This window comes from Phasianus colchicus, chromosome 7, assembly GCF_987193195.1.
Source record: "Phasianus colchicus chromosome 7, bPhaCol1.hap1.1, whole genome shotgun sequence".
NCBI classification, from domain to species: Eukaryota; Metazoa; Chordata; class Aves; order Galliformes; family Phasianidae; genus Phasianus; species Phasianus colchicus.
The window spans coordinates 34,665,235-34,688,972 of NC_143442.1; the positions used below are offsets into that span (position 1 = coordinate 34,665,235).

Consider the following 23,738-nt stretch of genomic DNA (forward strand, 5'->3'; position numbering starts at 1 on the left):
ATTTATTTGTTGTTGTTGAATTAGGCCTAAAGTAATTGCAAAGTAACAGCTCAGCAGCTGTAACAGAGGTCAGGTTCCCTAACACTGCAAAAATCCCAATTCAATAATCTCACTGCAATTTAATTGCTTTGTAAAGGTGTGCAGCTAAGAAGTAATATGATTTTCACACAGTTTTAAAAAGCACCTCACGACTATTTTTTTCCTATAGGAAGACACAGAAATACCTATCCCAAAGTATTTTATTAAGGAGAATCTGGAAGGCTTGCAGCAGAGAGAGAAAACTCTAGATGAGATTTTGTTGAATGCTGGATTGGCAATGCAGGTAAGCATGCCACATACCTACACAATCATGAGCTTAATTTTGTAGCTTATAGCCATGCGTGTCTGAGCGTGAGCCACTGAAGCAAGAAGTATTTTTATAGTAGCTAAGTCTATTTGCAGATGAGGCTCAAACAGAAAGTAGCATTGAGTTTTTCTGCCTAACAATAGTCGGTCACATCTCGAGCCTAAGAGTTAAGAAATGAATTGACTCTGTGTGTGCGAGTGTCAGTGCTTAGCCCAAGTTTAGTAGGTGCTTTATTTACCCAGCTAACTCTCATCACATAATCAGTCCTACTGAAATCAAGGTGGGCTTCAGTTTTACTGAGCCAGGGTTTCTGGCTGGAATGGGCAAAACTCAAAGAGTTCAGGTCAGCACAACAGCATTCAGTTGTTTATAACCTCCAAACAATGACTGCAGTCTCTTCTGTACAGCCATCGAGCTGCAGCTGCTAGGAGGAGTAGAAAATTGGGTTTTGGCAGAGCAGAAGTCATTATGGAGAAGTACATGAGTGCTCCGGTGAAGGCTGTTCTGGATTTGATATACTTTTGACCTCTTGGAAATGGCACGCTGCCTGCAAGCAGCCCCTCTCACCTCCTGAAATAAACAACTGGGCTGCTGTGTCTGCAGACTGAGGTTTTGTAGATGCTGCAGCCGTAAGAGAAGGTCCTGATCAGATCCACAGCCACCGAATCCTCCGCAGTAATTGTGCTGCTGGGGGAAGTCTGCTTCCCTGCTGGGTATGTGGTAGCACTGATCCCACAAAGAGACTGAGGGAAGGTTCCCAGGGACAGAAAGCAGCAGTCTGCAGAGCACAGATTTACTTTAATGGGCAGCTGCAGCCCCGCAGTAAATTTATGGGTAAATGGTCTGATGTTGGTCTGTGGAAATCCTCTGTTACTTCTTGGAGTCTTTTTGTTTCCCACAGTTCTGTTCTCATTCCTTTTTAGCATAACAGCCATTAGCAGGTGAGCCTTTCCAGCGTGCAGCCAGCTTACCTGGAAGCACCAGGCTCTGGCAGGGTCCAGGTTCCCTTTGCCAGGATGTCACAAAAAGATTCAATAAACACGAAGAAAACAATCTCATACGAACCCACTATGAATCCCATGCCTTGTGCTATACTCCAGTTCCACCACTGCTGCAATTGCTGGAGGGTTGTCAGCACCTCTGCATGCATCACAGCAAGCCATGTACACTCAGGAAATCCTGACTGCTGTGCAGCAGAGCGCTGTGCTGCTGAGTGTCCGTGGCAGCCCTGTTACAAACAGCTGAGAGCACACACAAAACTCTGGGGTTTTATCAGAGGACATGACTTTATTAAAGGAATCTGCTGCACAGACTGTTTGTTCTCCTGTGTATTTCCATTGTAGAAAGCCCTGCTGAAAATGTTGTATAGTGAGCTCCACACAATATATATGGAAGCACTGAATGTGAACTGTCTCCAATGGGGGGATTAATGTCAGGAAAGGACAATAATTCAGCCTTTCCATGGGGAGCATGAGGCATTGATGAGTTCTCAGAAGTGAGAAGGAGGGGTTCTCTCCAGCTGCCCTATTCTGACATGCTTTTTTCCCTAAGCCAGACCTTCTGACCAGGTCTGGCTGGCTGAAATCAGCCTGTCATTTCACTCAGCAAAAGAGCTGAAGATCCAGCAGCCCATCCGGAAACCCATCCCTACAGAAACCAGAGAAAAAAAAAACCAAAACCAAAAACATTGCACAGACCAAGGAGTTTTCTTTGAATGGGTAAAAGCTCTTCATGCCTTTTTTCCCCAAATGGGTAACGCTTAGCAGGTTGCATAAACCATCTGTGTTTCCCACTATAGCATCAAGAGTTCCTTGGTGCTCGGCAGTGTGCCCCAGAGCTTTAGCATCTGTTTTCTCTCCATCTTCCACCCATTCATTCTGCTATGTCCAGCCTTGCCACTTACCTACCTGGGATGCTGTAGAAACGACAGCAGCGTGTCAGGTTCACTTTGTGCTTAAGATCCGCTGAAAAATTCTCTCTGGAGATAGCAAATTTCAAAAACACACCACGTGATGGCCCTGAAAGAAGAGTCTCTGCTGTTTGTAGCAGAGACGTTTTGGCTTGGAAGTTTTCCACTAAAGGTTAATTTGCTGTCTCATTTGCTAACTGAGGTAGGCAGTTAACAAAACCGCTCTGCTTTGTCCTTTCCTCTTTGGCTACGCTGCTGAAGGAACCTGTCAAGGCCATGACATTTGAAGAAGCCATTAAAATGATCCAGGTGGCAGAACGGGCTCGCCAAGGCCGGCGTCGAGCATTATTCATGAAGCAAATCTACCTTGAAGAGAAGAGAAAAAGACATACAAAACTTCGGGAACAGACGGGTCCAAATCCAGATGACGCTGCCACCTGCATTCAAAAGGTGAGACCTCTGATGTAACGAGAGTTCTGCTGAGAGCAAGGGACAATATGTTTTATTCAGAAGAACAGCAGTAGAGAGAGCAACGCAGCTCATAGGGTGGGCAACGCTCTGAATGGATCGCTCTCAGGGTGTTGAGCAAGGTGAAATACATCATTTAAGCCACTTAAAGAAATGAGACATAACCCTAGAGGTGAGATCAATGGAAACAGTCCTGCTCCGGCGGTGCAGGATGACTCTATAACCTACATGTTGTTTTTCTGCTCTGATTTTTATGACCTCAATTGCTCTTTCTGGCATCACCTTGAAATCCAGTGCCTTTTCCTCTGGCCTCTGGGGAAAGGGTTCATTTCATATCTTGAGAAAAATGAGAATGGGATATCACTGCTAAATTCCAGAAAAATTCCTTATGCATGAGTAATTCAGCCCGATGAGAACAGGAATTCACTCTAAATCCTTAAACACCTTCTGGACCCCGATGTTGTTGTGCTAGAAGATTGATATGCCAGTGCAAGAGGATAACAAACTTAGGAATTTCTTTTTTAAAGAAGATAGCAGCTGCTAACCTGTTAAAGAGTAATAGTTTCAATTGTATATTGTGCCTTTCCTTCCTCTATTTGTTTTTTTCCTCTGTCTGCCACAGCGAAGGAAGCTGTAACAAGGCCCATTTATCTCATTAGAGTTTTGTTTACAATTCAGGTTTGGCGAGGATATATCCAGCGCAAGAAAACAGAGAAAATGAGAGAAGAGGAAATGATATTTCTGGGGATGGTAAGTGGTGCTGTCTAGAGAATATACAGCAGCGTAGCCTGTTTGTTCTTCAGACTTTTGTAATTTAACAGAAGACAAGAAATTAATTTCTAAGAGTCGTCCCTTTTTAAAAGGCGTCTCTAAGGAATAGAGAACCAAACAGAAATGATAGATGGCACAGAAGTACCTCAATTTGTCTTAAGCTCTTGTGCTATGTGTACACAGTGCAGAGCATATGGCAGGAGTTTAGAGTTTGCCCCATGAACGTGATGCAGGCATGGCAGAGAAAGGGAATTCTATTATCAGTTTTTAATTCAGAGTGCCAAGACAATGGAAGAATTAAAAGAGCAGTGTCTTCTCACAACCCTTTGCAACCTACTGTGTGTGTATGGCAGGAGAAGGGAAAAGGACATTAGAATTACCATATTGCAACGTCAGTATAGAATACATATTGCAGAAGTATAGGGAAGTCTGTGCTCAGGTAGATAGCATAGAGTGAAAGTGAAATGAAAGTGACCCTACTGACAAGGCAGACAGAGAGAGGAATCTCCCCAGAATCTCTCCAGAATGCACATCTCCTCCCACCAACACCTTCCTTCCAACAAATGTTTCAAGTCCTAGTGAAGCTGCTTCTGAGCACCTGCCTTGCACAGGATCCATCTTTGCTTTTCATGTGGTTTATTTATTATAGTTCTTAAACGATCATTTGAAAACCAGTGATTTAATTTTCAGTGAAAACACGCTTTCTGCTTCTCCCAGAGAGTTTGAATGATTTCCTCAGCCAGCACTTAGGTAGGTTATGGCTCTTATGAAAGCTAGCTGTACCTGCAGCAGACATCTGCCAAACATATGTCATCAGTTAAGAATGACCATGAAATCTTATCCGTAGGATGTAGCATGTGCATTTATCTAAGTTTTACCAAGTTAAATACGGATCAAATGTTAGGGATTATTGCCTTTCATATCTGCTAGTCATTAACAGTAAGCATGGCCAGCTTAGGTAACAGAGCTTGTCTGCCGATTCTGCCTCTCTTTAAGACAAAGATTTTAAGTGGCATAGAGTAAAATGAGGAATGTTTGGAACGTACTGAAAATAAATCAGACAATATACCTTCTGCAAAACAAGGGATCATTTCCTACCAAATCCCACAACGGTTTCTTGCAAGTCTTCACAGCCAAGCACTCCTCTCTTGCAGTGGCCAACGGAGGAGTAACAGATCGCTAGGGTATAAATAGCCACCTACTGCATTTTATGAGAAGGAAGATCTATTTGATCGTAGGGATGAAGGGAATTCAAACCAAACACATGGATTGAATTCGTTTCCTGACCTCCAGTTAGGAGCGAGAAAATTGATGTTCTCAGTTCTGCGCTCAGACTCATTACTCTTTATCAAGTATAGAATCAAAGTAAGCGGGAGAGGGGGGAAGAATACCTCTAAATAAAAATAATCTCTTCATATTTCTGCTATTTTTATATTTCCCCGTTGTGTTTCACTTTTACTTTTCATGCCACATTCCCATCCATGCTCTCCAAAGGAAATGAAAGGCAAGAAAGCATGGGTTCACACTGATAGATAGGCAGCGAGCTCCAAAGGTCAAGTCTCTTTGATGTATGATCATGTCAGCCCTCTAAAAAATGACCACAGATCTTCATGTGTAAATATGTTGAATTTGCTTTTCTAATGCTGCACGACACAGATAAATTAGAAGATCTAGCCATCCATTACTCCAAGTCCATCCCAAAGGAGACCTGACTTTTACTACAATAAATATAATTTCTCTTGTAATTATAGTTATTTTTAAACTCTGGGTGTTGCTTTCATGTAAAGAGTGCTTGACAAAAACAGCTAGACCATTTGAAGTTCTGAATAATTGATTTGTGGAAAAATTCAGTCACGTTCATCTCAAAAGTCTGGAAATACGTGCAACAAGGAGAGTTCAATCTTTTCCTTAACTCAGTATTATTTTCTTTACTGTCTCCTCACTTCAGAAAAATTTATGTTTGTTTTTTGGAATTTGATTCTATTTCTTTTGCTCGATGACAGAGTAGAAGTCTGTGTTCCAGAGATTTTTCTTGGCTCACAAGTAAGGCCTCATTATTATTATTATTTATTAAAGCTTAATTGCAGAAACAGCATGATTCCCTCAGCACATGTTTTTCTAAATCTCCGATAAATCACAATTTGCAATACTAGTTTAATTTGGAAAGAGAAGCAAGCCTCACTAAGAGCACATATATCTTGATAACTGTATCCTGACCTATTTCCTGATTTTCCAGACATTGCTGCCATGCTGTTTACCCCCAGCACCACCACTATAACCAATGCTGTGAACCAAGTCCTTAAGCCACACTGCTTAAGGATGCTGCAAGACGTGCTGTCTTGAAAAGATTCATATTGCCTTGAAAACATTCGTGTGTTCTACAAACCAACCTGTATTTTCTTGCTCTATTTTACCACTCTATTTGCCAATTCGGTGTGGCATTGTTGTGGTTTTCAAACTGGCAGACTTCCACTTGTCTGCTTTTGGCTTGTGAATCCCCTGTGCTCATGTTTTCGTGGAAGGAGCACATGTAATCAATCCCATTGGAGCCAAGTGCATCACATGCTTAGGCAGTTTATAGGAATGAGCCCTGCATGCTTTGGATGTGCACACACACAGGCTCCTTGTCATCTCAGACACACACCTACTGATGTACACAGCTCCCACATTGTTCTATTCCATCATTTCAGCCCTTACCAAGGAGTTGGTGGCACAACGTTTGCTTATCTGTGGTTTCCTCACAAAGCATTTCCACTGCTCTTCCTCCTTCCGTATCCTTCATATATGAGTGGACCAATGTGGTCTTAAATGACTGTTTTCTCCTGCTTACCTCTTTTAAGCATACCCTAATTTAGGCATGTTTTCTTGGCTAATGCTTTTATTTATATCTGAGAAAAGTCTGCCAAACATTGCTTGTTCTTTGAATTCCTGATAAATATAATTCATTTCATCCAGTTAGAAAAAACTCAGTGTTTCCTGGAATAGCCTTCAGTGTAAACATTCAAGCCTATGGCTAAATAAATACTGTATGGGACTGGACAAACTGCAAGCTCCATAAATGCATAACATTTGAAATATTTCAGTTCCTGGAAGTAGGCAAACACAGTAGCATTACACACCAGGCCTGTTTTTATCAGGCTTAAGATTACAGTGATTTCTGTTACATTTGCAGCTGAGAGGATGCTTAGATGTCAGCAAAAGCTTTTGTTATTTAGCCAGGCATGCAGATACATCTAAAGAGTGATAACTAGTCTAATGGTGCAGGCAAGCAAGAATCCCACTGAATAATTTGGCTTTCATTGATCAAAATCACGCTGCCTTTCAGAGTCCAAAACGTAGTTGCCAGTTTTAGTAGAAGTTTGACAGCATGCCCAAGTATATGATCTAAATAAACATAACCGTAATTACATAAACTTATATGGCCATGAATACAGATGCCTTTTTTCCACTTCTGATTCTCTTGGAGCTTATGGAAACTTGTCAATATTTATTTATAGGTTGTACAAGTCTACGAAGCAGCCTTTTTCAATATTTTTCTAACAAGACCTCTTACTACAAATGCTTTGTTTGAATGCATATGACAATTACTTTAATTGGGAAAGCCATTGAAGTGAATCGTATAGCAGGGAAGCTTTAATGAATGCAATATATTTTGTTTAGTTGTTCCTCTTTTTGCGCCTAATTTAGGAATTCAGCCATATAATTGATGTGGCTATCACCATTTGTGTAGCATGGAACCTATACGAACACAATCTTCATCTGACAGGAGAACTCTTCGAAACACATCCCTTCCTGCAGCCAGACAAAACGAGAAAACAAGAAAGGAAGAGCACAGCTAACACATCTATTAAACTTCTGCAGAGATTCTGGACCACAGCTTAAAATTCAGCAGGATAAATTAGCAAAGAGCAAGACCCCAGCTGTTTAGGTAGAATATTCCTTTCATCTGCTAGTAAGGAGTTGCTTGTCTGTGTAGCTCAAATGTAAGAATCTCGCTTTCACTGCTCATGAATATAAATGACCATTAAAAATACTTGCTTTGCTTGGAAAATAAAGTCCTCTGGAGAAACAAACTGCTGCTTCTGAAGCAACAAAATGCTACTCAATCACTACGTCTGTTGAAGGATTACAGTCTTGGACAATGCTGTCTGTAGCAAAACAATTAGTGAAAAAGTCCCTTAAAACCACGCAGTGCATCTTTCAGCTGTGCTGTTTCAGATCTAAGAAAAGAAACCGTTCTAAATTAAGCACCCAGTAATAAAAGCTGCAGTAAATCCACCTTTCAGGCATCGTATGAGTGTTAGCCTTGAAACGTGAAATGGAATGAAATGTATTTATTTCAGTGGAACGAAGACTATCTTTCCTTGTAAGTGCAGCTGTAATGGAACAATTGAAGAGCAGTTAGTTCCACAGTATGGGGCCTCCTAGATGTAGAACTCTAGCCTTAAGCATGTTCAGCCAGCCTGCACACCTCTAAGTGTTTTATAATGAACAATAAAGCAGCCTGTGTTGGGAAAAGTTGTTGAGCTGACTAAGCAGAAAGGCAGACATTTTCAAGCTAGGAAAGAATGATCTACGCAATTGGGCTCCTAAGTGTGAAGGAGAGCTTGCACAGAGGCTTTCATCACATAGGCTTACCTGGAATGCATAGGGAACTGCTCCTTCCCTCTGCTGGTGGGTCCTTTCACTTTGGTAAAAGCTACATTCTCTTTGTAGAGGAGAAGGGGAGAAGGAATAAAGAGCAGAAGATCAAACAGCTCTCTCATCAGCGCACTTGTGACTGATGAGTTGGAAATAAAATTCTCTTTTAGACAAACGTCCATTTTGCCTTATTAATTTGAACAAGGATTTTAAAGACAAAGCCCATCAAACATTAGATAAGCATTTTAAGTTAATGGACCATGTAGTCCTATTTTCCCAGAAACTCAAGAATCTTCCTATTATGCCCTATTTTCACAGCAACATCAATTATTAATATGTATACTTTTGCTGACAGAGGACCACACTAAAAATGTGAGTTTCGTTATCCAGTTCTGGGTCATTAACTGTGAAAAGCTTGTAAATATAATGGTTTATTCACATGGGAAGCCTTCATTAAGATGCATTATTCTACAACTGATGTGGCAGCACTGCATTATCAAGTTCACTGTCTCCATCTAATATTTGTAATTTGTTTCTAAATGAGTCGCTGTTTGCAGGGCAAGTTAACAAATTTGAATTTCACATGGCCAAAGAAATTTCTTAAAGATGGGAAAATACTTCTTCCCCCAAGGAAAAGCTATTTATTAGTGTCTTACTGTAGAATGCCTCCCTTTGATTCAGAAGCAGAAACATTAAAGGCGCTGAGAGAAGTGATGTTAGAAATAAATTGCCTTTTGTCTTCCTTAAGTATAGAGAGCTGCAAAGTTGCCCTCATCAAACTGTCTCATTACAACACTTTAGAATTCCAGATCAAGTACATGGGCACATGGAAAATGGGTCTGCAATGCTGCAAAGCATAGGTCAGAGACTGGTCAGCAGGAAAACACTCCTGATGGAGCTGTTTGAAGCCATCCTTTTGCACTGACCACCTGTCTTTTGTGATCAGCACAAGAACTGTGGTCAAAAGAAAGCAAGCTTAGCACATTTTCTTTCTTTAACTGCAAAGCAAGAAAATGGAAACCGTGTTTTCTCATACGTAGGCTCCCGGATGGACTTGGTTTTCTTTCCTTGGTTTGAGTCTATCTGACAAAAGAAGAAAAGCTTTCCTACGAAAATGCGCTGCAAATGCACAACAGATGGCAGAGAACTGACAGCAAAAACAATGGTACAATTACATCATTTTTAAACTGCTATCATCTGGACATCTTGTTATATCTCTTCAGCAGCTCCTGCAGCTGGAGTCTCTTATTTTTAGGTGATATCATTAAATTCACTCCAATTTTATCTATTTCATCTTCTGCTTAGAGCATAGGTAACAGTCTAACACTGATTCTTGGTCTTCCACACCCTGTTGTAATCTTGGATCAGTTCTTACAGGTCAAGGAAGCAGTTTTTAAGATATTACCAGTTTTACTTCTTAGCCCACGTGTACGTAAGTTCCTTTGATGTTTCCTCATGTTTCTCCTCCTGTTACTAAATGAAATTGATACCTTTCCTGTTCCCATTTTTCTGTCAGTTCTTCAGTCCGTTTTCATACCCCACCAGCTGGAGTTTGCTTGGGAAGATCCAGAGAGACACCAAATTCAGTTCAGCTTTTTTTGGCATAACTACATTGATTTCAAAGTAACTGAAGGAAGAGTCAGGCCAGTTGTATGTTCACCTGTAAAACTGCCCCTCACAGCTGTTCAGTGCTTTCCTCCTCCTCCCATAGAACAGAAGCCAGCTCTTGGTTCTTCATATGTGCAGGCCTCCCAGTCTCTGCTCATAAACACAGTGCAGTGCGTATTTTCTCCATTAGACTGCCATGAATCCTTCAGGACTCATTTGTCCTGACCAGACCTGCTCTTCTTTCCATGCTCTCCCTCACCCTTCTCACTCAGTGTGTGCTATTTCCAGAGCTTTGCTACCACGGAAGGACCCCCATTGGGCAACTGGATGTCCATCGCTAGACCTACTTCCAAGGGTGCCATTTGCTATCAACGTCTCTCTCTATCACTCCTCACAACAGCTTGCCTGCCAGAACTGATTCCCACTCAGATCAAGTGTCTTTTTGTACCTGCCGTGTCATACTATCGTGTTGGCTCCTTTCAAGCCCATAGCCTCCTCCCCATGAGCCCATCTTATCTGCTTGCCTAGGTCTGAGCTGGCTCTGCTCTCCCAGCAATGGATGCAATCAAGCAGCAGCACGTTTCACATCAGCAGCAGCCTTTTCGTCCATGTAAATAAACTCTTGTCCACGTGAGCAGTGAGCATACCTTAATTTAGAAAACACTAACAACAAGGAAGGAATAGGACTGGAAGAAAAGATGGTTGAATGAGAATGAGGCCACATCAACCTTCCTGTTCTTTAATGAGTTATTGGAGATGGTTAGCTGGACTGTCATTGATAGAAGTGGTTTATTTTGTCTTATAATAGTAAAACAAGACAAAGAAAAGAAAAAGATGAAGGGCAAATACAACAGAGCATCTCTTCGTAAACCATTCTGGAAATATATGTCTGTACTTCAGCCTGAGGGCTTTGTCTGATGCACTGATAGCTGTATGGAGACGAGACAGGTAGAGGCCTTGCATGGATTTTGGAGACTAAAGCTTGTTCTGTAGCTCTGTTGCCATCAGCATCTGAGTCAGCTAGTTTAGAGTTAGCTGGACTATGTCCACACCAGCTTCTTGACTTTGGACTCAAGCGTAGGTGTGGTCTGTATTAGTTCACTGGGAGATAAGAATCCCCTGCTTCTGGTCTTGCTCACATGGGCACGTTCTTGCCAGTTCAAATAGCTCTTACCTCATCTGATTTAGGCTCTGATGAAAGACATGTGGGCAGTAAGCTCGCAGTGATGAGCAGCTAGCCATCAAAGGCTCCCTCTGGGCTGACTGGAGAGCAGCTGAGAAGAGAAGCTGTGTGAAGGAGAGGCTCAGAGGTGGATGAAAACGGATGCTCTCCTGTCTGTGCTGCTGCATGACTGTCCTGCTCAGCACATTGTTCCATGCTTGCCCACCGCTTCCCTTGCGATGGCTCTGGCTCTCAGCTGCCTCCTTGGTTGACTGATTCACCTCATTATAATGAGAGAGAATTAACCTGGGGGAGAGAAAAGATAAAGGAGATTATTTCCCATTTCTTAGAGAGCTGGTCTGGTTCACTGCAAGGTCAGCTGAGTGCCAGAGTCCAAAAAGGAGAAGGCAAGGGGCCACACAGCCAGCAGATAAGGAGGAGGGGAAACTGGCCCTTTCCAGTGCCAATCAGCTGTTCATTCAATCAGCCATCTCATGAAAATTCACCCTTAAAAGTTCACATAACTCATGCAGAGAAGCCTGTCTTTCTCTACCACCTGCAAGTCAGCCTAAAGCTGAGGATACCCTCGTGCCTCTTGCACTGTGTTATCTCAGCCTGATCACTGGTTCTGTTTCTTCCAGCCTCCCAAAGCACAGGATGGGATCACCGAGCAGGACACCTCCAGCATTCACCACAGCTGCTCATGGAAATACTGAGTCCCTTTCTTCCATTCCCATTCCACATTCTTCTCATATACCTTCAGCAGGAAATGCTGGAAAACATACTTCTAAATAAACAGCCCTTCCCTCTTCTGTTTCCCTGGTGAGCAGCTAGTTAGAAAAAACTAGTAGGTTGTCTGAGCATAACACAGTGTCTGTTCAGACTGTGCCATAGCAGTGTAGAAAGACATGGGATAGCTGTGTTAGCTCTAGCTGGCTCATCTCTTTAGCAGAATTGGGACCAATACCTCTAATAGCACTCAGCTAGGAATGCACAGTCCCTTAAGCATGACACCAGTGAAACTAAAAGTTGAGTGGGAAACTATGGAAGGGAAGTGAATCTTGCTTCTAGATAACAATCTGGAAAGCAAGCCACATGAGTCCCCTTTGCTAGAGCTGGCTGTTCAGAAAATACAAATAAGTAGTGCTCACAGTAGCTGTGCTGTCCTTTAAAAGAGTTGCTGTTGAAAGTGAAGGATTGGAAATGCTTGATGACTATAGAAAGTGACAAATGAGTGAAGATAACATCTCAGGGTGAGAGGCAAACATCTTCGGGTCATATATTCAGACAGAGAGCAAGTGCAGCTGCCGTTCTGAAGCATGCTGCTCTTCTTGTTTCCGTCTGAATATTTTCTCAGTGGTGGCCTTGACCAATTCCTTTTCCACACATTGCAGATGCAGGGAAGGCAGTAAATTGCTTTCCTAAACGGGGCCTCTAACGCTTTCTTTGGACACTGTGCAAACCCGCTGTATACTTTCTGAAACCAAATTTGCTTGGCACTCGTTAGTGATTTTTGGAAGCTGGTTGAAGCATGGAAAAACACCAAATAACCGATCTTAAATGTAAGCTGGCCAAACCTTTGATAGAAGCTTTCTTGTCTTTGTGGGAGTCCTCTGGAATTAGGACTTGCTGCACAGTAGAAAACACATTTCCAGAGTCAGAGTGAGGAGAACGTGTTACTGAGTTTGCCTGACATCTGTTGAGTTAAAGACATGTTCTAAAGGTGGGAAGCCAGAAATGCAGTCCTGGGCTTTTGCTCACATCTGCTGCCACCTATACGTGAGCCACTGCCTTCGAAGAGGAGAAAGCACAGCATCACAAAAACAGCTTCTCACATTTTCTCCTCTTTCCCATTCTTCAGTTTGGCACACGCTGTCATATAACATCAATCCATCCCAGGTATGTGGGAATTATTTCGTTCTGGAATTACTGAAAAACTCAAAGCTAATTTACGTCGTTAAAAAAATACCCACTTTTCTTTACCTTCCAAGGTGAGAGTGGCTCATAAAACACTGAGAACACATTAACTTTATCAACCATCGCAAACTGAAAAATGCAAAGTTTCGGGCCACCCACACAGATGGTATTTTTCATGCTTCTGTATTTGCATACCAGAGAGACTTTCATTTTTATCTCTCTTAAAGCACACATGTAAAATCAATCATGGAGCAGAAATTATTATTGTAAGGCTGGTTTAGAAGTCCTTCTTGCCAAGGTTATCAAATCATGGGAAACTTGGGGAGCCATGATTTTTATTGCAGCGCTTGGGAGGCTGTTTATTCCTTTTGTGTTGTTTGTTTGTTCCTCAAAGGAAGTTGATTTCCTAAAGGAATATTATCAGCTGCAACAAAATACCAGGAAACCGATGACCAAGCATATAAAACTTTAAGTGAACAAATTAAAAACAATACTGGCAAATTAAAAAGTACCACTGGGAAGTCCAAACATTTGAAAACTCAATTAAAAACCTCTGGCACCCTTCTGACACGGATAAAGCTGGCATTTGCAGAACAGCAGCTTTCTCACCTGTCTCATTGAGAAACCGGGATCCCACAGCTGAAAGGGTTGTTTTTGTACATTGCAACGTTGTTAATTAATGCTGAAACGCTAACAATAGGCCATTGTGTGCATCCAGGCACTTCTTATGAGAGCAGGGCTTTTTCCTGCCTTCCCGCAAATAAATTCAGTCCTAAGCTCAGAATCACTGTCAACCTGGCATTCTGGTGTGTATTAAGTTTCCTCTCACCGTACCTTTTCTTTTCTCCTCTTGTTTTCAGAGCTTCCCCCCTCACTTGAAGGCCCTTCACACCACCCCACAGATGCACACGAAGCAAGAAGATGCCCTGCAAGGTGAAGCCCAGGGGAGACAGGAGGAGGAATTCATCAAGGACCAGCTGCGAGAAACAGAAGGGCTCGACATCAGGGAAACTCTCCAGGATCAGATCGGCCAGTGCTTCATCGAGTGTCGGTGAGCAGAGATAAACACACACCCTTAAGGAGACCGTTTGCTCCAGGGAGCACGGCTGTATCATTCTTACAGACTGCACACATCCATTCTACGACAGTGATCTTTGTTCTGCTGCAAGCAGCACCTGCAGAACTGAGATCCTGAGCAGCAGGGCTCATAAGTGAGGAAACCAGACCAATGTGTAACTCCTCATACAGTCCAGCTTTGTAATTATATGAAGCGTGTGTACACTTTAGGCACAGTGGCTTTTCACATGTCTGAATGCAGAAGGTTTAACAGGTGATGCAGTCTGCCATGACACAGAAATACAATTCTTTCTATAGCAAATCACATATCCAGTGCTGCAGCCCAGGTGCCTGCTGTCAGCCTTATCAAGCAGCCTGTGCCAACCTGAAGGACCTTTGTAATTGAGGCCTGTCCTCAAAGACGTTCCCCAAATGAAGCTTTATTTAGCAGTGCTGCTGATCTCAGTGAAACTTCACGTCTCAGCAGAGTTAAGCACATACTTACACCTTTCTAAACCGAGTGCTGACACCTACGGTTTCTCAGGAAGTTTACTTTAGCTGAAGCTGGAGATGGGCAGCTTTAATAGGGCAGTATTGTAAGGCCGTGTGCTAAGGAATATAGACTGTTTTTATGATGCAAGTAATTTTCTCTAGGATTTATACCATCCAATGGGTCACTATGTACGTGCAAATTGAGAAGCAGGGCCCCAAAGTTCCAGGATAAACCTCTCTAAAGACAGTTAAAAGATATTAAAAGTCAAATCCTCCCTACTAAGACAGTAACAGCAAACGATGCCAGAGAGCCTAACCAATCCAGACAGTGATTTGGAGGAAGCTAAAGCAAATGCTAGATGGAGGGAGGCAGTGAGAAATGCATCAAAACCCTCGCTGCCTAATTCATAGGCGTATCTGTGAAATACTCCCAAAATGTAAGATGGAGTTTGTATGCTGATCTTTCTTATTCAATAAGTCTTACAGGCAAAATGGGACCCTGTTGTTAAATTTATATCCCAGATGCACCCAGGGGCTCAACTTCAGATGAGGCTTCAAGGCTGTAGGCAGACATAGTCAGTATCCCAGCATATAAATAAGTGATTAAAGGAGTTCTTTAACTACCCTGTAGGTTGTCTGGTCTGATCTAGTCAGGTTCAGTAGTCCTGAATCTCATCTAGACTTGAAAATTAACAAAGATTAAAGCTGGTGTTTAAATATAAGCACCACATTAACTGCTCTTGGATAGCTTTATGGGTATGCTTTTCCAGAGCAAGTGATCCTATTAAATGGGATTAAGATACACAGGCATGCAGAGTTAATCAGTGACAATGCTGCTTGTACACAAGCCTTTAGACAGGCAAGTTGTTCTATTGCAATTGGGAAAGGCTGAGAAAACAACTCCCCTTCAGTCCTGCATTACGACCACAGCCAGAACTGCTCCTCCACCCACCCACCCAAAGCAATCTGATTGTAAAAATTAACCCAAAACAGCTCATTTTAATGGAGCAAAGTTAAAGAGAAGCTGTTTATCCAATTATGGCAATTATGTGGTGTGCCCACACGTGGGGTCATCTCTGATGGCATGGGGACGGTGACAGAGCTGTGGCAGTCAGCATGGCGTGTCTGAGCATAATCCTTGCTGCTCTCTTCTTTTAAATGAGCTGTCCCTCATCTTCTCTAAAAATCAGTAAGGCATTTTTCAGCCAAGACTAGACAGATCTCACTGATAAAATCTACTCTGATGACTTAACAACGTGGCAGATAGAATCCTGCCCCTATTGAAGCCAGTGGGAGAGCTGCCATCAGCTTCAGCAAAGGCTGGACATGGCCCAATATTTCAATTCATTTGAATCTGGCTGAGTGATGAGGACTTTCTGGCACAGAGAGAAGTCAGAGAACTGCCTGCTATGAAGCTCCTCTTCATGGGAGGCCTCCATTTAGGTGATCAAAATAGTTCTCCCAGCAGACACGTTTGCTTGCATCCAAAATAGGTAAAAGATCAGCACATGGGAAGCACGTGTGTCACACACAGCCAAGCTTTCAGCATGGTGAATGCCAGAGACACTGCAGAACTAGCAGGACTGGCTGTGACTTGCTCCTGCCTGGCCCAATGAATGGCAGAGCAGATCTGAAGTGTCAAGGCTGACATTAATTATTACCTGCCAGGATGTATTTTGGCTCTCCATTAAGCTAGCCTACGAGATGAACATCTAAATGAAGCTTATAAATTATTCTTTAATGAGGCTTTTTGACAGAGCTTAACATTTTCCATAGTCTATTAAATAAACAGATAGCTAAAAGGGAACAAAGATTCTTTTGAGTGAATTTTGCTGTATGTGCTAGAAAAATAAACCCAACCTTCCATATTTTATCCTTCAAGAGGAAAAGGATGTGATGGGAAATACAATTAGCAGGTGTTGTCTTTCAGCACAACTGCTATCAAGTTACAAAAGCAATGAGCCACGTATAAAGTTTCTCCTCTTGTAAGGATGACTGCTATAAATATTTACCACTTGCTTTGCACCAGGGAAAAGGAGTGGAGTCGGTCATTTCACAACCCAAGACGGAGTGCAAATGCTCCAAAAATTAATAGTTGCTGTGATTATACACCTCTGAGCCTGGATTTTAATCAAAGGACTCCCACAGACTCTACTCGTTATATTAATAACAGGGGTTTATATTAAAAATACAGCAATTGCATAGCTGGGGCTTTAGTTTCAATTTCCTGCAGTATTGCAGACCAGAAACATTTCTCTCTAATTTCACATTCAGGGTGTTGCATTGCATATGCAAAAGCTGTCCTCACTGTCTTCTCCACTGCATGTGCCCACAGTCCCCAGGTAACGAATCTTTCTTGGATTCATCTCTATATTAAAAACAGGGGGCGGAGAGAAGAGCACAGAAGGATCCCCTGATTACATGAAAAAATGCCGTAGTGCCTTTCTCCAAGAAAAGCCTTTGACAGAAATCAATATGAAGGATCAGAAATCAAGATGAGGTTTTTATTACCAGAGATAGCCTCGAGAATCACAGGGGAGAGCCTAACACGCAGGCTTTGCTGTAATGCATCTTATGCCCTCTAGCTGTAACAAATTACGCCGTGAATTTCTTGCAGGATTTATGTGCCTCTGCTCGGGGCTCTGGGGAGCATTTCATCAGTGGCATCACTGACCTAATAACAGGGGATCTAAGTAATAGCAACTTTTATGTACGTGGCGTGTTATTCCCACAGATTTGGGGATTGGTTTTCTAGAGGAAGGAGGGAGGCGAGGGGTAAATGCGCTTTCATAATAGGTTTACACTTTACTGATTAGCTTTGAATGATCTTCTTGCTCTGCCTGCTGACTCGAGCACTGTCAGCGAAGGAATTGGCCGGGCTTCACGGCGAGTGAATGAGACTCCGTCTGAAGCAGGGGGTTCCTGTGCTCTATTTATTCATTTTGAACATTCCTGACAGCCAGCCCGGCCTTTGATGCGGAGGAAAGGAGAAAGAAATAGGAAGCGATCGTGTTATATTTCCCTTTTTCACAAGGCTGTTTTGTTGAGCTGAACGTACTGCCAATGGGTCCGTTCACGGGACTCCCCAGGCAGCAGCAATGGGGAGACAGGAGGAAGATGAATGGAGAGAAAGGTTTTGCTCTGAAACCCCGCATAATGGGGAAAGTATTTGTGTCAGGCCCTGCTTGTATTGCCTTTCACACTCTGCACGCACTGCTCCTCATGAAGTCAATCCTGACGTGTTTGAAAGTTGCTTGGCAATTCATCAGTGCTGAGGTCCTGCCAACAGGACAGAGACAAATCACACCTCGGCTGTGCCAAGCACTGGCCTCACCGCCACGTTCCCTCAGCTCTGGGTTGCAGGAGCTGACATTGCATCCATCAGTCCTATCTGCCTTATGGTACGTGCACGCCCTTGGCCTGCCAGCAGTGCTTTCCAAGTAACCAAGGAGTACGGAACGCAGTCCCAACACAATATGGCAGCAGTTCACAAGCAGCTGATTGGAAAATTGCTTCATAACTAGGTTTTGCGTAACGAGCCACAAAGGCAGACAGTTCTTTCAGAGAGCAAGCTCCAGTCTGGAAATCCTTGGAACACAACCAACCAGAGATATCACCAGAGCCTTAATCAAAGTCTTCTGCCGTTACTATGCCCTGTTACTCTTGGAAATGCATTTCCTCCTTCTCTGCCACCTATGCAAAGGCATTTCTCCTGGAGAAACCTACCACGGAATCGTAAAGGCTGGACAAGACCTCCAAGATCGCCCAGCCCAGCTTTCCACCTACCAAGGTTGGACAAGACCTCCAAGATCGCCCAGTCCAACTGTCCACCTACCAAGGTTGGACAAGACCTCCAAGATCGCCCAGTCCAACTGTCCACCTACCAAGGTTGGACAAGACCTCCAAGATCGCCCAGTCCAACTGTCCACCTACCAAGGTTGGACAAGACCTCCAAGATCGCCCAGTCCAACTGTCCACCTACCAAGGTTGGACAAGACCTCCAAGATCGCCCAGTCCAACTGTCCACCTACCAAGGTTGGACAAGACCTCCAAGATCGCCCAGTCCAACTGTCCACCTACCAAGGTTGGACAAGACCTCCAAGATCACCCAGTCCAACTGTCCACCTACCAAGGTTGGACAAGACCTCCAAGATCGCCCAGTCCAACTGTCCACCTACCAAGGTTGGACAAGACCTCCAAGATCACCCAGTCCAACTGTCCACCTACCAAGGTTGGACAAGACCTCCAAGATCGCCCAGTCCAACTGTCCACCTACCAAGGTTGGACAAGACCTCCAAGATCGCCCAGTCCAACTGTCCACCTACCAAGGTTGGACAAGACCTCCAAGATCGCCCAGTCCAACTGTCCACCTACCAAGGTTGGACAAGACCTCCAAGATCACCCAGTCCAACTGTCCACCTACCAAGGTTGGACAAGACCTCCTAGATCACCAGCCCAACTGTCCACCTACCATGGATATTTCCCCAGTAAACTGTATTTGTGCACTGAAAGCCTGCCCAAAGTGAGTGAGTTCTTTAGAGAATGTCACGAAACAAGTTGAAGCTTCTTTTGAATCACTTGGCAGCCAGCACGGATTGTCTCCTCTCAGCTCTCTCCTTTTGCTCAGAGAGTGAAGACAAGCTCTGAACTGTGAAGATGAATTTCTGAGAAAGAATAGCAGGGGTTTGGCTGCTCCCTTCTGTTCCTATGCTTTGTCTACGTGCAGAACTACAGAGACATCAGTGCTACAGTAAATGGGCCCATTTGCTAAATTTTGGCTTATTACTGAAACTTCTAAATTGTTCTTACATCAGGCCTGCTGCAAACAAGAGAGAAGTCTCAGGAAAAGCAGAAAAATGGGCCAAAAAAACCCAACAAAGGTGGCTAAAATCTCTCCTCCAGGAAGGTAATATTTTTGTCGTCTCTAAATCAACTAATACAGAATTTCAGTTCAATACAATTTACAGCATATTTCACGTTGGGAGAAGACCTATCATTAACAAATCCTTCAAGCAAGAGATAGAAGAGACACCTGTTTTTTCCATCAGTAACATCTGTTTTCTGACAGAGGTAACAACTTCAGATTTTGCAAAGGCAGTAATCTCTGCTGTAATAATTAGTGCCAGTACAAAGTGCTCTCTGCACACCCTTCTCCAATGCCAAAAGGCCATTCTTCAGCAACAGCTTGAATATAACATCAATCTTTTTGGCCATGGCTGAGCCTGCACCCAGATGCTTGGCTGTTCTTTGCGTAGACAGCCAAAGCAACCTTCATGATCCAACAGGAGCAAGGCAGCCACGACAGCACACTGCTCAGGCAGCTGAACCTGTCCACCCCACATAAATAATGTGGCAGCTCATCCTTGCTGAGCTCCTTGCTGCAAGCAGCCACTCTGCTATCCAAATCTGAGCGCGTATCTGTGAGAACTAAACTCCTGCCTTTGGGCTCCGGGGTGAGGCAACCTCTAGGAGTGATTAATTAACATAATTAGGAGCTGTAAACATTAATGGGTAATGTTCAAGCTTTCTCTGACACGTTCTTAAAGCTTCCACTGTGTTGTTGTCTATTGACTAATTTTGGCAGACATCACCAGGGCTGGAGGGAAGCGAGGGAATGGAATGCAAAATGCATCACTGGCTTACCGGAGGAGTACCAGAACAAATAACCCACCAGGTTTCTTTGCACAGAGGGAAAATAAGTTATCATAAACAAGAGGATTGTTTGTGCATGAGGGGGAGAGCAGAGAGTGCGTGCCGAGGATTAAACAGCAAGATTAGCAGAGGAACAGGATGTCAGTAAGGCCAGAGCAGCCCACACTTCTGCAACCTGTGTTCCCTTTGAGTGGAATCAGCTATCCAGATCTGATAGCCATTAATAAAAACAACCCTCGTTCCTTCTGGCTCGTGAGAACTCTGCTTTTAAAAGTGTGAACCCCTCTAATTCCAAAGGAGGGGAGGCAGCTGATTAAGTCCATCTGCAGCGAATCTACTTTATTGGATGCCCATGGATTTACAGGAGGCATGGGACACCTCTGGGAGCTTCTGTGCAGTGGCAGGAGTTGCCTACTTCGGTGCAAGCAAACAATTTACGAGTGCACTGACATTAATGGAGGCGGCTTGATGGCTTTTGGGGAGAACAGGCGGAAGCCCCTGTGTCCATGTATTTCTCATACTTGGTGAAACACAGACAAATCTTGGCGGCGGGTATCTGAAACAGTAAGACCAGTTGAACCCCGGTGTCAGGCCTCCAGAGAGGCCTTGATAATATCGCTAGCTCTGCTTTCTAAATCATCACAAACTCTGAAATACGTTGCCTTCCCTTTCTCATAAGGCTCCTTGAATTTACTCTTAAATTTATAATGATTACCAGCTCTACACAGTGATTAAAAACACATGCAAAGGACTCTGCTGCCGTTCCTTAATTCCTCATTTTGTTCAGCGAACTCTCAAAAGTTTGAAATGATCAAGGAACAAAAATAAGATCCTTAAAGCATCTCAGGTACAAGTCGAATTTCCCAGTCCCAGTGTAAACAAATCATCCTTATGCCCCTATGAGGATGCTGCACATAAACATATCTGCACCAGCTCTCCAAACTCTGCTATTGCCTTCCAGATAGACATTCAGATATCTTAAATCACTACATTGTTAACAACCTTCCCTGGACGACCTTTCCTTGGACTGACAGTTTGCTGACTGACTTCTTGTTACCAAATATGCACTCAGATCCTGATATTGTTTAACACAGCTTAGTCGTTATTCTAAGCTTCCCATTAGCTTCTAGAGAGGGGTCCGTGTACTTAATGAGCAAGTTTGTCAGAATCAGAGCTGCTTGGAGGCTGTTACAGGCAGAGTTACATACTCTTGCACCACAAAGACTTGCTCTCCAACCAGTTCACCACCAGTGCAAGATCAGGGGTTTCTTGCAGGAGCATTCCAGGCTTCTAGCATCTGCAGACACAGATTCATCTTCTCACTGTGGCATGATTTGCATTGCACACCTCTTACCATGCTTGCATATAAATTATTCATTAGTGGCATTAAAAGCTCATTCAGATTTAACAGTCGCACATTACAAAGCCATAATGAACAAGGTTCTTCTTCAGACCAATCTCTCCTCTTCCACTTTTCTCCTCAACTTGCTCGCTTCTCAAATACTTTGTCCAGATAGACTTAACCTTTTCCTCACTCTATTTCACAACCCCAGTTTCTGCCTTTTCAATTGTCAAGCTCTAAACACTCAAGCAACTGTAGACTACAAGCAAAATTGTCTAGAGCCTACTGGCTCAGCCTGTAGAGGTAGAATAGCAAGATACATATAGATGGATATATAGAACCATGATATATGCAGATATATAGAACCATGGAGTTCATAAAGGTTACAAAAGACCAGAGAGATCATCTAGTCCAACCACTGACCCATCACCACCATGTTCCAAAGGACCCATGGTAGTGACCCATCACTGTCACACTGCAGCTCCTTTTGCTGTGTCTTGGGATCAGAAGGATAGGTCCAGTTGGACCTTTGTTTTGCACAGGCAAAACGATGCCTTCAACTTGTCCTCTTACTAGAAAAACTTGAATCAGTTGGACTGGCATTTTCAGAGCTACATATTTTAAGTTGAATGCTCAGCATCTAAACTGCCTGGTTTTGTTTGCTTTCTGCTTTTGGATTTGTAGCACTGCAGAGTGAAAACTGACCATTATAGCAAGTTAAGGTTAGATTCACTTTCCTACCTTCCTTAAATGTCTGAAAGGGACTCAAAGTCCACTGACCTTGAGTTTAAACCTCCTGTTTAGAATTAAAGCTCCTAAAAATATTCATTCCTTCCTACGCCTAAAAAGTCTGGAATCAGCTAAAGTAAATAGCATTATTCTGAGCTGGTCCCATTTGCAAGCAAGAAGAAAAATCTTGTAACTAATTAGTTCATTTTCCTAACGTAGTCATAGCCATCTACAGTCATACTTAGGAATTAACAGCTTGGAAATGCTAAGTGATACCAACACAATGCACAGCCCCCCCACCGATGTTCTCAAGGACACTTCCCAAACAGTAGATTTATTTGTTGTCATAGATACTCGTGCAGACACAAACATCAGTAAGATTCAGGGTTCACGCTTGCCAGCAGCTTATTATAACACTGCTCTCCATGTTTTAAAGGTTGGATTAGGCTTTTTCTGGGAAATCTGGCTTTTTCTGCGTATATTAGGTCGCAGTTCTCCGACACTGCTGTTTCTTTATTCCTTTCTCAAGAAAGCAGAGTCCCCACACAGCAGATGGGATTTCTGAAGGCAGGAACAGGCAAATGGGGTGTTTGGCATCGATAGCGGGGCCCAGATTTCCACTTCAGAGCTGGTTTCTGATCCAGCAACCCAACTCATTACCCGCTGTGACTGCCCCAGAGGGGTCTGCTCTGCCACCTGACCTGTTCTTGGTTTGACCAGCACACTACTGATCCATGAGAAAAAGGAAGAAGGGAGTGAATCCCAGCAGGAAGAGGAAGGGACCCAACCCAGCAAATTTTTCACTTCACTCCCTACTGGAGAGAGGTATCTTCTCCAGCAAGTTAACGCAGTGCAGGTGAAGGAACCAATTTTTCCACTTCCTCCCTTTCCAGCAGCAGAGTGAAGATGTGCTGGGATACAGGAACAAGGAACAGGCAGAGAAAAAAGAATCAGGAGTCCCACTGGTGCCTGATGGAAGGGCAGACAGGTACTGGGGAGTCAGTGTCTGGCAGAGGAGAGGTGTTTAGAAGATATTCTGGGAAAAGAAAGACTAAGGAAGAGCTCAGAAGTCAGGAGAATAAAAACGAACAGGAAGCACAGAGCAGTGGTTCCCAAACTTGCTCCACAGAAAGATCTCTTTGGAAAAGCAAGCAAAGGAGGTAGAAAAGACATTTTCAGCCTTAGCTCTGTGGAATGCAAAGAAGAAAGGAGGCAAGTGGGGAAAAAAGAAACGTGGCGTGGACTGTAACAAGAAGCAGAGCAAAAAGGGAGCAGAAACAGTCACAAGGAGCTAGAGAAGCAGAATCAGAAAAGGAGGGATGAAAGAGGCATATAACTGGGGGGAAAAAAAAAACCCATAAAGTACCAATCTGAAAAACAGGTACAGCCAGAACCAAAGACTGATGGAAAATATGAAGCATGTCCAATGCAGAGACAAAAAAGCAGTCAGTAAGAGAGCTCAGGTGGGTACATAAAAAAAAAAAAAGACTGGATGGTCTCCAGCCAGGAAGTCTGATTTTGAGTATGGAGAGGATGAAGGCATGCGAGTTATGGTTGGGAATGGGGCTGTGAATGACAGCCTGTTATTCTTTCTCACAGGATAAGGGGGATATATTTAGTTCTGAAGGGCGGTTGTTTCGCCCTT

At 43.3% G+C, this 23,738-nt stretch overlaps 1 protein-coding gene and 1 long non-coding RNA gene across 3 annotated transcripts in view; one reads left to right on the plus strand and one right to left on the minus strand.

The window, feature by feature from the left end:
* Positions 1–23,738, plus strand: part of DRC11 (dynein regulatory complex subunit 11) — an 85,487-nt gene that overhangs the window by 9,259 nt on the left and 52,490 nt on the right. For both annotated transcript variants that reach the window (XM_090144528.1, XM_031604527.2), the window contains exons 3-6: positions 209–322; positions 2,517–2,705; positions 3,402–3,473; positions 13,683–13,873. In XM_090144528.1, the coding sequence (XP_090000654.1) occupies positions 209–322; positions 2,517–2,705; positions 3,402–3,473; positions 13,683–13,873 (566 nt within the window). The remainder of the gene's footprint in view (positions 1–208; positions 323–2,516; positions 2,706–3,401; positions 3,474–13,682; positions 13,874–23,738) is intronic.
* LOC149917323 (uncharacterized) overlaps positions 9,021–23,738 on the minus strand; it is a 32,741-nt gene continuing 18,023 nt past the window's right edge. Inside the window, exon 4 of the long non-coding RNA XR_016468492.1 lies at positions 9,021–11,211. This is a non-coding gene — a long non-coding RNA (uncharacterized LOC149917323). The remainder of the gene's footprint in view (positions 11,212–23,738) is intronic.